Source organism: Panthera uncia (genome assembly GCF_023721935.1).
Source record: "Panthera uncia isolate 11264 chromosome A3 unlocalized genomic scaffold, Puncia_PCG_1.0 HiC_scaffold_12, whole genome shotgun sequence".
Taxonomy (NCBI): Eukaryota; Metazoa; Chordata; class Mammalia; order Carnivora; family Felidae; genus Panthera; species Panthera uncia.
In genome coordinates this window covers 20290936-20306591 of record NW_026057579.1, presented here as the reverse complement: position 1 = coordinate 20306591, position 15656 = coordinate 20290936, and the positions used below count along the sequence as shown (strand labels likewise).

General features: G+C 54.0%; 1 protein-coding gene across 1 annotated transcript in view; it reads right to left on the bottom strand.

The window, feature by feature from the left end:
- Positions 1-643: 643 nt before the first annotated feature.
- DNMT3A (DNA methyltransferase 3 alpha) overlaps positions 644-15656 on the bottom strand; it is a 99343-nt gene continuing 84330 nt past the window's right edge. The window contains exons 7-23 of the mRNA XM_049652453.1: positions 14609-14824; positions 14186-14344; positions 13708-13815; positions 13302-13458; positions 12822-12971; positions 12670-12714; positions 11849-11928; positions 11223-11335; positions 10901-11084; positions 10600-10684; positions 8244-8389; positions 7389-7479; positions 7051-7199; positions 5942-6027; positions 4076-4145; positions 3126-3244; positions 644-2074 (exon numbers count right to left, since the gene is read on the bottom strand). Of these exons, the coding sequence (XP_049508410.1) occupies positions 1933-2074; positions 3126-3244; positions 4076-4145; positions 5942-6027; positions 7051-7199; positions 7389-7479; positions 8244-8389; positions 10600-10684; positions 10901-11084; positions 11223-11335; positions 11849-11928; positions 12670-12714; positions 12822-12971; positions 13302-13458; positions 13708-13815; positions 14186-14344; positions 14609-14824 (2100 nt within the window). The 3' untranslated portion in view covers positions 644-1932. The remainder of the gene's footprint in view (positions 2075-3125; positions 3245-4075; positions 4146-5941; positions 6028-7050; positions 7200-7388; positions 7480-8243; positions 8390-10599; positions 10685-10900; positions 11085-11222; positions 11336-11848; positions 11929-12669; positions 12715-12821; positions 12972-13301; positions 13459-13707; positions 13816-14185; positions 14345-14608; positions 14825-15656) is intronic.

Sequence of the window (15656 nt, the reverse complement as noted above, 5' to 3'; positions counted from 1 at the left end):
CTGGAGCCACCAATGCTGTCCCTGCCTACCGCCAACGCCAGGCTGCCCGCCTCGGTAGGAGGTGTCAGTGCACTCGGGGGCTCCAGGTGCTGCTGGCTCCAACGAAGAGCACAGCTATCATCAGACCAAGTACTAGAAAAGAAATACACACCACTCCAATCATACACACGAGGAGAGAGATGGCCCGGTCCTCCCTCCAGCCCTGACACCCGGGACTCGAGAGGAGGGGAGTAGAAGAGAAGAGGGACGCGCCCGGAAGGCCGGCCTCGGGGACTCCTCTGGCCGCCTGGCTGTCGCTGCGCCCGGTGGCCCACCTGGCCCGAGGGGTGGGGAGCCAGGGCACCAGGGCCACCACTAACTTAGAAGCACCCTGCTCCCCGCACCTTGGTTTGAAACCGAAAGGGAGGGGGGTTGGGTTTTTGTTTTCTTAAAGAAAATCTGAAAACAAACATAATTATAACCAGAACCATAATAATAATTATAACAAAAGGTGTCATCAGCCTCCCAGTATAAAACTGCAGCCTTTGGAGATGACCAAAAACATCACATTCCAGGGGCCAGAAGCCGCCTTGTGCACAGAGGGTGGATGGTGAGGGCCTCATAAAAGAACACACAAAAGGCGACTTAGACAGGAAAGCACCAGTACGTTTTGTATGTTTTTTTATTTGCTCCAGGTGGGGTTTTAACTGTCACTTTCCCACACTCTGGATTATTTCTGATCCCACCACAAGGAGCCCTCGAATCGGCTAATGTGAGAAATTGGGAATGAAGACCCCTTATCCTGCCATCTTGCCGAGGGAGTCTCCTTTTTGAAAAAAAATCAAAAGGTTATTGCGTGAGCCTGGATGAATCCCACTCTTAGCTTTCCACGGTCCGACCACCTCGTCTCACCCCCTTTTTGGCAGGGAGAGCGGGAGAACGCGGTTCCCAGATTCTCCTCCTTCACCTTGTGAAAATACCAAGGGGAGAGCCCGCCATGGTTAACGATTCACCTTCAAGCTGCCTCCCTCCTCCATCCTCGGTTAAAACCCTTTGCACATAAGGCAATGTGGAAGCTGATGTTTTTACTCATCTCGCTGTTTTAAAGCACCATTATGAAGTCAGGTTGTACAGTAGTTAACAGTACCTTTTATATATATATCTCATATCTATCATATATATATAAACTGTAAACAAGAGGTAACAGCGGCTTCTAGAAACTGATTTTCTTCAAGGTTTCCTGTGTGGTAGGCACCTGAAATACTGTATAAAAGGGTCTTGTGTGTTCTGTCTCCCTGCTGCTAGTTGGGTTCTGTTTTGCATGACCAGGAATGGTGCTGGCAAGACAGCTCAGTGGCTGGGAGGGAATTCTGCCGCTGAGTGTCACTGTTTTCTGTCCCCTGCTTGTGCTCCTATCTGATCAGGCTAGAGACAACAACAAAAAAAGATATATAGTTAAAAAAAAAAAAAAAAAAAAAAAAAAAAAAATCCAATATATAGATTTCTATAGAATTTCCTTTCTTCCTTCTCTCCCATCCTTCCTCTGCAAGGTATCGTTACTATGTCTTGTTACTGATTTTTGCTGCAATAAACCTTCTTGTTTCAGTCACAGCAAGAAACAAAAACCCAAACAAACAGAAAACCCCTCTGAAAAGAGTAGAAAACAAAAGGTTTGACCGAAAAAAAAAAAGGGGGGGGGAGGGGAGCTTGGTTTTGTTTTTAAATAGGACTGAAGATTAACATTGAAAAATCAGGAGATGATGTCCAACCCTTTTTGCAAAAGGCAAAGCCCTCCGGTATTTCCGCCTCTGTGGTTTTTGTTTTAAATTCCTTTTTCTCTTCTGGGTGCTGATACTTCTCTCCATCCTCATGTTGTTGGTGTTTTGTTGTGTTTTGTGTTTTTTGTTTGTTTGTTTAACTTTGTGTCACTACCTCGGTTTGCCCTCATGTCCCTTACACACAAGCAAAATATTCCTTCAGCGGAGCGAAGAGGTGGCGGATGACGGGCACACTCCATGACCGGCCCAGCAGTCTCTGCCTCGCCAAGCGGCTCATGTTGGAGACGTCGGTATAGTGGACAGGGAAGCCAAACACCCTAGAGACACAAGGCAGAAAGGGCAGGGGTCAATGTGGGCGTGGGCGAGTCTGCCAAATCTTCTGCCCTTCTTCACCAAGCACGACTCAGGCACCCAGCCACTTTCTGTGGACCTGAAGGAAAGTAAGATAATCGCTGTCCGAGAGGCGCCTCCCAGTACAAAGTTAGCATTTGTGAAAAACACCTCCGCCTGAGAGGATGGAGACACAGGCACGGCGGGTATGGAAGTCTATATACTTAAATGCACATCCCTAGGGCACGCCTGGGCGGCTCAGTCGGTTAAGCATCCGATTTCGACTCAGGTCGTGATCTCACAGCCTGTGAGTTCGAGCCCCGCGTCGGGCTCTGTGCTGACAGCTCAGAGCCTGGAGCCTGCTTCGGATTCTGTGTCTCCCTCTCTCTCTGCCCTTCCCCCACGCACGCGTGCTCTCTCTCTCTCTCTCTCTCTCAAAAATAATAAAAAATAAACATTTAGATAGATAAATACACCCCCCACCCCACCACCCCTGGTATCTTCTCCACAAGAGCAGACTCAACAAAGGAGTTGGACTCTTGCCTGAGTTCAGAAGCTTCAAGTTTCTGTTTGTTCTGTTCATTTGCGTAAATGGTCTCTCTGGCTAAGCTGCAGTTACACTGACACTGAAGAGGTAATCTAGCCCCAGAGTCTGGTTTGCACCAAATCAGAGTGCTGAGGCCGCGAGGCCTACCTTGGTCCCGCGCTGCCCCGGTGTGCAAAGTACCTACAACGAGCAGCACAAGTGGAGGAAGATCCTGCGGTTTAGCAGCTTGAGCAAGGACCTCTGGGAGCGAGCCAAGGCACCACGAACCGATTCCTAGACCCCTCTTACCCCGTGTGACCAACCTCACGATGCACAGGAGTCCTCCCCAGGAACCTGCCCTGTCAGGAAACACTTGGGAGGACCCACCGCTCACAGGGTACCTGTGGAAGGTACGAGCCTGGCCGGAGGAGGCAGCGATCCCTCCTCCCTCACAGACAGCCACCGCTTCACCCCACACACCCCACGACACCAGCACCCGGCCTCGGTACTACCTTTCCATTTCAGTGCACCATAAGATGTCCTCTTTCTCGTTCATGAAGACGGGGAAATGCTGGTCTTTGCCCTGCTTTATGGAGTTCGACCTAGTAGTAATGGTCCTCACTTTGCTGAACTAGAAACAAGGAGAGGAAAAGAATGAGCACTCATCCGCCGGCTGTGCGTCTAACACATGTGCCAGGCCCTTGCCGGGACAGGCAAGTCCGACACTGACAAGTCAGGCCCGGTCCGTTCCGGTGGCCGGGGTGAGGCTCCTGCGTGAGCCTCTGCAGATCCCACCGCCCTGCTCTTCGTCCCACTTTGAGGTCACCCGGCCATCCTTAGTCCAGTCCCGCTGGCCAAGGACTTGAGAAGTAGCAGCTCGAGCCCAGGACTGAACTTCCTAAGTCTTCTGAGAACTGGTTCTTGCACACGTGAAGTAACTTGCAGGCAAAAGGAAGCCAAACGACTCGGGAGCTCGGACACCTCTGGGGTCCCTGCAGAGTGTTGGCGAATGTCGGTGCCTGCTCTCGTGGGCCCTGACGCCTAGTGCACTCGCTCCAGGAGATTTCTCCAGAGAGAGATGCGGCTTCCACATCACAGGAGAGATGTGCGGTCCCGAAGGCTCGTGCAACAGGCCCTGGCCAAAAAGCTTAAAAGCCCGAGCGGATCCAGGGACTCTGGCAAAGACGTCTTATCGAGTGTCTGCTTCCCACAGGACCAGCAGGCGACGCTCAACGGATGCGCCGGAGACTAGGAAGGACTTCTGATCTCTCTCCTTGCCCTCCAAGCTGTCCCCCGGGCCCGCCCCTCTGGCCGGCTGGCTGCATGACCCCGTGTCACCTCCCAAAGTGCATCCTCCACACTAGCTGTGGACACGGCCCCAGAGGCCACTCCGGCTCACCCCGCCCTCTCTGCCCCTCTCCCTGCCCCCCCCAGCAGACGGCTTTGGTGCCAGGGGGCTAACCTTGGCTATTCTGCCGTGCTCGAGACACTCCTGCAGCTCCAGCTTATCGTTCACAGTGGATGCCAACGGCCTAGGAGGCAGAAAGAGAAGGTAACGCCAGAGACCAGGAGAGCATCGGGGACGCGCCTGGCGGCCGTGATTCACACGGAGAAGGAAAAGAGGGCTGAGGTCACCCGCACACGTTGTGACCCCCTTCAAACGCCCCCCAAACACAGGCACACACACTGCAGCCATCCCAGGACAGTGCGGCAAGTATTAATCCTTACAGGGAAGTTCCACAGTGGTCTCAATCCACGAATAAGCAGGTAACACCTGCCCCAAAGAAGGAAAACCCAATCGCTCTTGTCAGTTATCTTTAAATATACTGAGCTTTCAAAGTATCTGTCAGGCTTTGGGGGTGACCAAAGGTTCTGTATCTTGACTATGGTAACGGTTTCCATGGGTGTGTATGCTGGATGAAATTCATCCAAGTGTGCACCTTAAATGTATAGTTAAAAAGGCCTACGTTCTTGCACAGTCCCCAGAAGACTAAAATTCCGTGACATTCAATGTGTCACTTCTCACAGGGCAGAGCAGATCACTGAACATCACCTTCGGCGCTGACCTTTTCTGACCTTTCAGAATACTTCGTGAAGGTTTCCCATGGCAGTCCACCACCTCAGCGTGGGACCCACAGGGACCCACGGCCTGAGTGGGCGCCTCCAGCCTCTGCCCTGTTCACGCACACACTCACTCTACTTGGTCCCTTGTGGTACCTCTGGTCCTCCTGGAAGGTCAGAGTTCTAGAATTTTAGAGTCGGAAGGAGCAAGTGAGAATAATCCCACAGGACCAAGATCCGCGAGGAGACACTGAGTTCGTGGCTCCGTGAAACACCGGATTGTGTAATCCAGTCTGCCCTTCCAGTACACATACGTCTTGGGAGCTGAGGAGGGCACTGAAACAGTTTTCAGGCCAGCTCTCCTCCTGACCCATCTCCTCCCATCAATAAGCCCTCACAAAAGACAGCAAGCAGTTTTGCGACATGGGTAGGAGACGAGGGATGTTCCTACAACTTCACGCTAATGGATGAGAGGAAGAGGAGAAGACTGAGGCCAGGTTAGACGATGTTTCTGATTTATAGATATAGCAAGGTATATAATCCACTCTTAGAACATTCTGGAAAAGAAAAAAAGAACATCCTGGAAAATATTTCCCTACATAACAGATATCTAGATTGGGTGGGTCTCACTCTGCTCTTAAACAGACTCTCAACCAGAATTCCTTTCTCCTCATAGGCCTTTTTAGAATGCATTTATTCCACTGAAGAAATGAAGTTGCCTTCATGAACATCTGGACATTAAAATCTCTACCTATGTAATCTAAACAAAGAACATCCTTCCAACAAGCTAACAAAGTGTGGGGATGACAAGCGAAGCTGGACCCTCTAAGCTGCCCAGTGTTGCTTCGAGGGTCCCTCTCCTGGAGCAGATGTGGCCCAGGTGTGGGCACCACTCCTTCCCATCCCACATCCACCCTCCGTGGCTTCACCTAGAAGACTAAGGACAAGCACAGTCTGGATCCATCACCGACGTGGGAGCGCAAACTATGTAGCTCAGCAGCATGGGGATTCTCCTTTTGTGTAAAGGGTGCACTTTCAAAGGTCTTATTTCAGCCATTAGTTTCTGATTTCTCAGGCAAGTACTTTCTATGCCCTGACTCGCCTTCTCCCTCAAGGAGAAGGAAACAGAGAAAAACATGGCAGAGCGGCAAGCTGGTCAGCAGGGGTGGCTGCCCAAGAGGGCCCCTCAGTGACCTCCTCCTCCTTGGCCTGAGCTGCCTGTCCACACCAACCCGCAGCCACCCCAGACCCGGGCTCTCTCACCAACCTGTTCATACCAGGAAGGTTCCCCCAGAAGTAGCGGGCCCTGTGTGCAGCTGACACTTCTTTGGCATCAATCATCACAGGGTTGGACTACAAAACAGGAGAAAGATTAAAGATGAGCAACAGAGGAAAATCAGAGTGCGCCAGGAAATTTTGCTAGTTTTAGAGCCTTACAGCCTCAAAGGCGCTTACTCCTCTCTCAGGAAGCCACACAGTGGAACAGCCTGAAGCCTCTAGGAAAAGCCAGAATGGAACCCAGCCACATTCCACATGCTCTCATTAGAACATTCTAGACCACTGCAGTCCAACTGAACACCCTGTGATGACGGAAATGTTTTCTGTCTGCCCTGTTCAATGGAGTAGCTGCAGGTGGCTAACGAGTACTTGAAATGAGGTTAGAGCGACTGAGGAATTTTAATGTCAATTTAAATACCACGCGTGGCTGATGGCTACCCTATTGGACTACATACCTCTAGCTCACCCAGAGGCTCTGAGTAAGAAAGTTCCAATGAGTGTGGATGTGTTCACTGTGTGTCCAGATTATGAGCCAAACAGACGCTTGCGCTTAACGTAAGAACACCGAGCGGGAGCACGGGCTCGAGCTCCCAGACTGCCCACCCCAAGAATGCCTCTGGCCACAGAGATCCTGAGTGCACGGCTCCAGCCGGCTCAGAGCTGAGCTGGGACCCACGGTAAGCCATGTTTTTTCCTTCTCAGATGCCACAGGGCATCTGTCGTGGTGCCAGGGAGTGAGGGCAAGCCATTCTGGTTGGGGAAAATTGATCTGGCCATCTCAAAGGTTCCCCCAGTGAAGCACCACACAGAACCCCAGCTCTAGGAGTCTGGCACCCCACCTGACTTAGGAACAGTCCTTCAAGCTCTGAGGCCCACACCCACATACTACCTCTTAGAGTGAGACCACAGGTTCTTTCCAGGGTCGGCTTCTAGCAATGTTTCCTCCCTAAATGGGAAGCCCTGAGCTTCCCAAACAGGCCCCTTGCAAAGCAGAAGTCACCAGTCCCCAGCTCCACAATGCAGATGAGACAGGGATAAAGCAGCAGTCCAAGGTAGAAGCCATTAGTGAGCTGGCCAAACCAAGGTTGCTGGCTATACCTCGAGAAATCGCGAGATGTCCCTCTTGTCACTAACGCCCATGGCCACCACATTCTCAAAGAGCCAGAAGAAGGGGCGATCATCTCCCTCCTTGGGCCGCGCATCATGCAGGAGGCGGTAGAACTCAAAGAAGAGCCGGCCAGTGCCCTCTGAGAGGTCGGAAGAGAAAGCCATCAGCTGGGGCTGTCTGCATGAGACAGTGGTGTGGCTCGGGCACAGGGAGGGCAAGGGAGGACAGGGTCATTGGGAGTAGCTGTCCCAGGGCAGAAATATCCAAGTAGGAAACCTACGTGCGGAAGCACCAGCTCAGAAGGTGGAGGGGTGAGCACGGCACCTACCGTAGAGTCCTTTACGGGCAGGGTTGACGATGGAGAGATCATTGCAAGGACTGCCCCCAATCACCAGATCGAACGGGCCCCACTCCTGGATCTGGGAGGATAAAGGTAATGTGATGGCCTGATGTCCGGGGACAGAGGCAGAAAGGAAGAAATTATCTGTGAATCTGGCAAAAAAGTGCTTTGGCATGGGAGACAGGAGACCCAGCTGCTTGGTATGCTCACTACATACGTTCGTATCTAATACCACGTATATGCCCCCCTCCCCCAAACACACACACACCGCCCCATGGGCACTGAGGCTCTCTGAGCTCAGTTTCCTAAACAAAGGGATTCAACCGGATAATCTCTGAGGCCAGCAGGGAAACAGCGTGCTCCTGACAGGAAAAGCAGCCACTTAGAGGGAAGGCAGTCCGGGCTGGGCAGCTGCATCTGAGGGTACTTTGTGCTCTGCACATTTTGGACAGGGTATCTGGGCCATCTGAACACCCTCCAAATGCCCTTGGGGATCCCCGAGGGCCTGCAGTTTCAGGGGTAGAGCTAGATAACTGGAAAGACAAAGGGTCACTTGGGCAAGATGCTGCCAGAGCCCCCCAGAAATGGAGGCTGGTAAAGCTGTTGCCAAAAGTATTAGAAAAACGGGAACCAAGGCGCTCTAGTAAAAAGGTCCTGAAGCTAGCTGGGGGCTGCCCATCTTCCTCTGCAGACAGGAGGAAAACGGGAAGAGGAGAAGAGGCTGGGGAAAAGGACAAAGGAAAAGAGCAAATGAACAGAATGCAAGGGGGCGCTGCCGCCCCCCCAGGAGCAAAGCGCAAGGGACGCAGAGAAGGCGGGACGGGTCCCACTGCGCTGACATACATGCTTCTGTGTGACGCTGCGGACGTCCCCGACGTACATGATCTTCCCCTGGTGCCGCACCATGCCCACTGTGATGGAGTCCTCACACACCTCGGAAGCGATGTAGCGGTCCACCTGAATGCCCAAGTCCTTCAGCACCAGAAGCCCTGTGCCAGCCAGCAAAAGGCACGGTCACTGGGTCTCCTTCCCAGCACCCTGGTCTTCGCAGGGGGCTCTCTGGCTGGCTAGACACATGGGTCAGCAACAGGCCTGAACCCTACCCTGCCCGGTAAGCTGCAGGATCCTTCTGGACCTCTGTCATGCCTACTTTGGCATGAGCAAAAAGGCAGTCAAGAGCAGACAACAGATGGTTTTCAGGACCAGAGAGAATAGCAGGTGACTTTTGGGGAGGCCTCTTCTTTGCTGTTTCTACATCCTGCATATACTAGCCTTCCTCACCCCTCACCCATGGCCTCCTGCTGCAATTCTACCCAGCCTCCAAGACTCAACATAAATAAATGCCACCTGCTCTACAAGGTTTCGCCAACACCCCCCACCCCCCACCCCGCAGCCCCCTGGAAGCACCTCCCTGCCCCTGGAAGCCCCTAGCACTCTGCGTCTCTCCCCAACTCATTACAACGGTGTGTATTTCTAATTCAGCAGTTAGGCTGCAAAGGGTCTTCAGGACAGAGGAGTCTCATTTGTGTTTCCTCCTGAGCGAGCTACACTCACTTTCTTACCACGATCCCTCCACAAATGCCTGCTAATTGAGGGCAAGGAAACAATTAGAACAGACCCTGAGAGCTTCTGGAGAAACAGCATCATCTCCACTGCTCAACAGGCCTCCCCACCAAGAGCATTTACAGCCTGTTGGGGTGTGACGTGGTTCCAGAAGGCCTCAAGGTTCTGGCCTGGGAAACCAAGGCTGTAAATTAACTTCTCCATGTTCACATAATACCAACGTGGAGCTGAGCACATAAGCATCTGGCCCGGGATGCTACCCCACCCTGGCCCTCTGACAGCCCGTCTCCCTCTGGTCACAAGTTCTGAAGAGGTTTGTTCCTTTCTTAAGAACTGAGAAGCCGGGGCGCCTGGGTGGCTTCGTCAGTTGGGTGTCCGATTTCGGCTCAGGTCACGATCTCACAGTTTGTGGGTTTGAGCCCCGCGTCGGGCTCTGGGCTGACAGCTCAGAGCCTGGAACCTGTTTCAGATTCATGGTCTTCCTCTCTCTCTACCCCTCTCCCACTAGCACTCTGTCTCTCTCTCTCTAACACAAACATTAAAAAAAAAACAAAACTGAAAAGCCCTCAGGGCACCTGGGTGGTTGAGGTCATGATCTCCTGGTTCGTGGGTTGGAGCCCTGCACTAGCATGGTGGAGCTTGCTTGGGATTCTCTCCCTCTCTGTCTGTCCCTCCCCCTCACGTGTGCTCTCCCTTTCTCAAAAGAAATAAATGTTAAAAAAATTAAACCTTTAAAAAAAAAACCAAAAACCAAAACGGAGAAGCCCTCGGCCTAGGGGCTTGGCAGATGGACAGAGGTCAGTAGCACCTCTCGGGAGGGCACTCTGGCAAGGTCAAGAACCGCATGAAAAAAACTTCCCATACGGTGACCCGGCATTCCCTACAAGAGAACAGTCTATGTGTGTATGTGTGTATAAAGATATTGTCAAGGACTACTCGTAACAGAGAAAAAACAGTAAACAACCCAACAGAGATCAGTTAAATAAATGATGGTACTTTTACCCAATGGAATCCTATGAAGCATTTTCCAGTAAGGGAGGTCCATGTTAACATGAAAAAGCACTCATAGTATCAAATGAAAAGGCAAGTTACAACACAGTGTGCATTTTACTATCCTTTCGTTTTATTTATCTATCTATGCATGATTATATAAATACACATTCATATACCCGCAGAAAAAAAAATATAAAAGGACAGACACCAAAACACTAATTATGAAATTATGGGTGATTTAAATATTCTTTAGACTCCCTTGTTGATAGTTTTTTTTTTTGTTTTTTTTGTTGTTTTTTTTTTACTGTAAGTTACAGTCATCACACAACAGAACTGCCTGTGTTTTTGTTTTGGTCGCCGAGTCTGTCCTTTGAGGCTTTGTGAAAATCTTCAATGATCTCTGGCTAACGACCACCCTGTCCTCTGCTGCAGTGCCTCCCCCATAGAGAAACATGCTGGTTTACCACTGATTTTACTTCTCATTGAGCACAGAAGTTTCCTCTCTGAGGTAATATTTTAACAGCTGTCACGTTAACTATCACTCCGTTTTGCCGGAGTTACACACACATGGTCCCTCAGGCAAAGCCTCCTCGTCCCGGGACCAGGACGGTGGCACATCTTGGGGTCCGTGCCACACACTCACCTGTAGCAATTCCGTCGAATAGAGACAGCACCCGGATGGGCTTCCTCTTCTCGGCTGGGACAGGTGGGTAAACCTTCGGAGGGTCCTAGGCATGAGCACAACAGGCCAGGTGAACGGCCAGGATTCTGCAGGCCTGCACCCGGGGCTGGCCTCCCCCCAGCCAACTGGGGCTGCCCTGGCTTTCCAAACCCGCACCCACGCCCAGGCCCCTCGACCACCCAAGCACTCTGGCTCTGGCCGAGCCTGCCCTCTGGTCCGGCAGGGAGGGGGTGGAAAGAGGCGCCCCAGGCCCGGCACTCACAAACTCCTGGTCGTGGTTATTGGCAAAGAACATCTGCAGCCGTGAGGGCCAGTCGTCCCGCCGCCGCAGCAGCCCGTAGGTGCCCTTGTGCCCGCACATGTAGCAGTTCCAGGGGTCCTCCTTGATGGCCGCCTGGGCGGCCCCTGGCCCCACCAACAGATCCACACACTCCACACAAAAGCACCTGGAAGGAAGCCCAGTGGAGCAGGGCTGGAGCGCGGCCGGGGCTGCGGCCGGGGCCGGGGCCGAGGCCGGGCAGGGGGGGCGCTTGGCCCCGGGCGGAGCTCGGCTGGGGGGCTGCGGGCCAGGCAGGGACCCTCACCTGCAACAGTTGTTGTTCCCACACATGAGCACCTCGCGTCCCCCACAACAGATGGTGCAGTAGGACTGATAGCCGTCGTCATCGTACTGGTAGGCGCACTCCAGAAAGCAGTTCTAGACAGCAGAGGGGAGGGTCAGAGACCATCAGGCAGCACCCAGGACAGCCACGGCGAAGGTGGGCTTCGAGCCCAGGTCTGAGCAGGGGACAGCAGGTCTCCCGACCCACGGCAGTGCGTGGAATCAAGAGGCACGAGAGCAACGCCAGGGAGGGAACCGCATCCCCTTATCCCTTGCTGCGGTGCTGGACTTTTCTCCTGGGCCCCCAAGGACATCCATCCATCAGCCCGTTCTCCCTCACCCCACACTAGGGACCGTGACATTGTGAGCCCACATCCGGGGAGCAGAATGGGCTTTAGAGGGGGAAGAATCTTTCCGGGGAGGACAAATAAGGGCAAGTAAACGCTCTGAAGGCCCAGGGTCTGTTATCAGGACTCTGCGTCCACAGTGAACTGTGGGGTCAACGTTGCTGCCACCCCAGGCGACTATAAGCCCAATGAGTTGAGATGGCACAGAGAGCCAGGGCCCCAGAGTCACTCTCAACCACGTCTCTGCCGGGTGTGCCCCTACCTTACAGTTTTGGCACATTCCTCCAACGAAGAGAGGGTGTTCCAGGGTGACGTTGAGGCTCCCACAAGAGATGCAAATGTCTAGAAAGCAGGGACAGCAGAGAAAGCGGAGTGAACGTCACCAAAGGGCCCCTTCCCACCTTGGGCCAAAGCCCACTCCAGAAAAGCTACAAAAAAAGGGCGTGTTAGAGCCGCAGCCCCAAAAGGAGGCAGACAGGAGTCTGGGAGAGCACCCACGGAACAGGAAGACACCAGGGCCCCAATCTTAAAGCTCATTAGCTCTCAGAGCAGCAACGCCTACCGCCCAGGAAAGGTGTAATTCAATGACAGAAACCCGCCCAGGAGAAGGCCCTGACCCTGGGTGACTCTGGGGACAGTCCAGTCCCTGGGCTGTCTTTAAGTCTCGTGCTCCTGCCCCATCTTTCCCAGCCCTGAGAGCCCCACGCTGGACAGACTAGGTCAAGGGAAACAGACAGGAGATGCTCTAATGACCACGGGATGAGAGAAGGTGAGGAAAAGTAAAAGGCCCAAAGGTCACAGGTTTAAGCAAATCCAAGAGGCTACCTCGCTCTGACCCACTGGAGTGTCCCAAACCCTAAGGACCAGCCCATGTCACTGACAGGAAAGCGTGTGAAGCAGGCTGGGGGTGGGACATACAGGACAGAGGCCTTGACTGGGTACTGACGTCCTGTGACGTTCGAACCTTTCTAAATACCTATGCTACTCTGTGCAGGGCACCACACGAGGAGCCAAGCCCTCCTGCCCGTGCCGGGAGCCACAGACTATGGACCTCCCAGGGAGTCAGTGCCCACGAGGACTCACCCTCGATGTTCCGGCACTTCTGCCGCACCTCGTACACCAGCCGCTCTGCGGAGGGGAGGAGAGCCCAGCATCAGAGGGGGCCGCAAGGGCCACGCCCGCGCCTCTGAACGCCAGCCTCGCCACACCACTCTCTCCAGAGCCAGGCCAACTACCTCTTGTGCGTTCGTCAATGATCTCCTTGACCTTGGGCTTCTCAGTTGTGCTCTTTCGGGGCTTTTTGGCTGGTGGGGGTGGTGCATAGGCAGCTGCCTCAGGCTCGACCCACATGTCTGTGTAAACTTCTTTGTAGGGGTTCTTCTCCTCTGGATAAGGAAAGCAGGTGACGAGACTGTGGTTACCCCGGACAAGCAGTGCCAGCTCCCTCCCCTCCTCTGTTCTGCCTACAAAGGGGTGCAGCCTGGTCCCCAACTTGTTCTAGCTCCCAGCCCCCCAGTGCCAGCAAGCCAACGGGAGCATCTTATTCTGCGTCCCAGAGCAGCACCGCCCCTACGCTGACCCCAGGGAAAGGGACACACCCCCCGGGCCTCTCGACAGAGGCACCTGGTGCCTCTAGGCAGAGCCTTCCCAGCCCTGGCATGGAGCTACCTGGCTGGCAGGGGTCCCAGAAGGCTGGGCTGAGCACCTGCATTTACCTTCGGGTGGCTCCAGGCCCTTGGGGCCGGAGGGCTGGAACCCTCCGAGAGCCCATTCGATCATCTGTTTGTTCTGCACCTCCACGGCCTTGGCAGTGTCGCTCTCATCGCTGTCGTGGCACGCTGGGAACAGCTTCCCCGCACGGCTACTGGCCACCTGGAGGGCAACACTTGTTGGGGAGAGCGTCAGGACAGGCTGGAGGACAGCAAAGGTGGCCTGAGGCAAGAGCTGGGAGAAGGGGCAGGGCAGGACCGCAGGAGAACACTGGAGGAGGGGAGCGCAGAGAGGATTCCCAAGGGCCTTACAGGTGGACCCCCTGCCTGGGCCTAACGTCTGCCCTCCAGCTTCTAGACCAGCTAGGGGTCCCTGCTGCCTAAGCCCCCTCTGCCTCGGAGGGGCACTCACCTGCAGGACCTCGTAGATGGCTTTGCGGTACATGGGCTGCTTGTTGTAGGTTGCCTGGTGGAAAGCACTGCAGAACGAGCTCAGGGGCATCAGCTTCTCAACACACACCTGGAGGAACAAGCGACGCCCCCTTGCTCCTCTGGCCACACCCGAGCCCCCACCGAGTGCCCGGCAACAGGCAGGTACTGAGGCGTGAGGACTCGGCCTCTGCCCTTGAGAGGACCAGATGCATCGACAAATGATTACACGATGCTCAAAGGAGGAGTCCAACCCAAGCGTGGGGGAGGACCTGAATGCAAGCAGGAAAGGAGTTCTGGAGAAAGGGTCCTGGGAGGCAAGAGCCTGACAGGTGCACCAGCTCTCCGAGACCGCTTCTCCCGCCCCACTTCTGGACCTCGCCCCCAGCCAAAAAGCCTAGATAGCCCCTGGGACCCAGACCCGTCCCTCCCCGAGGCTACCACCAAACCCCACAACTTACCACCGAGAACTTGCCGTCTCCGAACCACATGACCCAGCGGGTGCCTTCAGCTGCTCGGCTCCGGCCCGTCATCCACCAAGACACAATGCGGCCTGGCCACCAGGAGAAGCCCCGAAGTTTCCCCCACACCAGCTCCCCAATGCCAAAGCCCCGGCCGTCCTGGAGCCCCAAGGAGCAGAAGTCATTACGTGGTGGTCACGAGGCCCTGCCACCCTGATCCCCCCGTGGCAACCCCAGCCCTGGGCATCTGAGGGTCAGGACAGCCAGGAGGGAGCTCCATCTGAACGGACCGAGACAGAGCAAGACTGGGGAGACGAAGAGGCCTGGGGTCAGGTGGAGAGAGGAGAGCAGGACGGGAAGAGCTGGCAGTGGAAGGACCCAGGAAAGAGCTGGACGAGGCAGGTGAAGAAGCGAGCCGCTCACCTCGTACTCTGGCTCATCATCGGCCGCTTTGGTGGCGTTCTTATCCCCGGCGTCGGCTCCCACAGGCTCAGGTGTGGTGGCCACAGTGGGGGACGCAGGGTCAGTGGGCTGCTGCACCGCGGGAGGGCTGGCCTCCTCCACCTTCTGAGACTCGCCAGACCCCTGGTTTTCTTCCACAGCGTTCATTACTGCAATCACCTTGGCTTTCTTCTCAGCCTGGAGAAACAAAGGTAACAGAAGTTACCTTGACCTCTCCAGGAATTAGCAAGGCCGCTTGACACGGGAGGGCTCTTCTCAATCTCTCTGTGGCCTGGAGAGAGTGACAGAAGTATAGCTGAGTTCTTTGCTCATCAACTCAACTGGCTTGCCATGGAAAACGGGAAGATCTGAAGTTGGTTGGTGAACTCAAAACAGTTGGCTGCTTTCCAACCTCCTCTTGTGCCTCTCACAAAAATCTTCCTTCATCGGTCAGCATCACCAGTTGCCCACCCTCGGACATGGGAAGATTAATTCTACTCAAACAGTAATTGTGTGCCTCAGCTTAGGCACAGACCTTGGCTCCGCCCTCGATCTTACTTCCCAAGCACGAATTGGATCCTCTTGTCCTTTTCTTTGTAATTTTCCTGGGCAATCAACCCCTGCTATTCCTGGTCTTGGCTTCCAGACCACAAATCCAGTTTTGTCGTGATGTCTACCAAGGATGAAATCACTGTTCTGTGTTCCCTCTCTGCTCAAACCCCACAGAAAGAGCCACAGAGCTTGTCTGCTCCTACGTCATTCTGGAGTTCTTAGCATTGTTATCAAATGCATGTTATCGGATTCCCCCCTTCTTTCTACACGCACCTTTCAGATCCAACACCCTACAAGCCACACATCCTCTCTGCCATCCTACTGACCAATTAACAATCCAAACCCAATTATGCTCCCAAGTGGCCAGCCTCCATCCGTTCGCCTCATCACTCTCATCCTTCCCCAAACCTGCTCCAAAACTGTCATCACCCTACAGAAGAGAACAAAATCCTTGATCCTTAGTTCTGAGAACCATTTC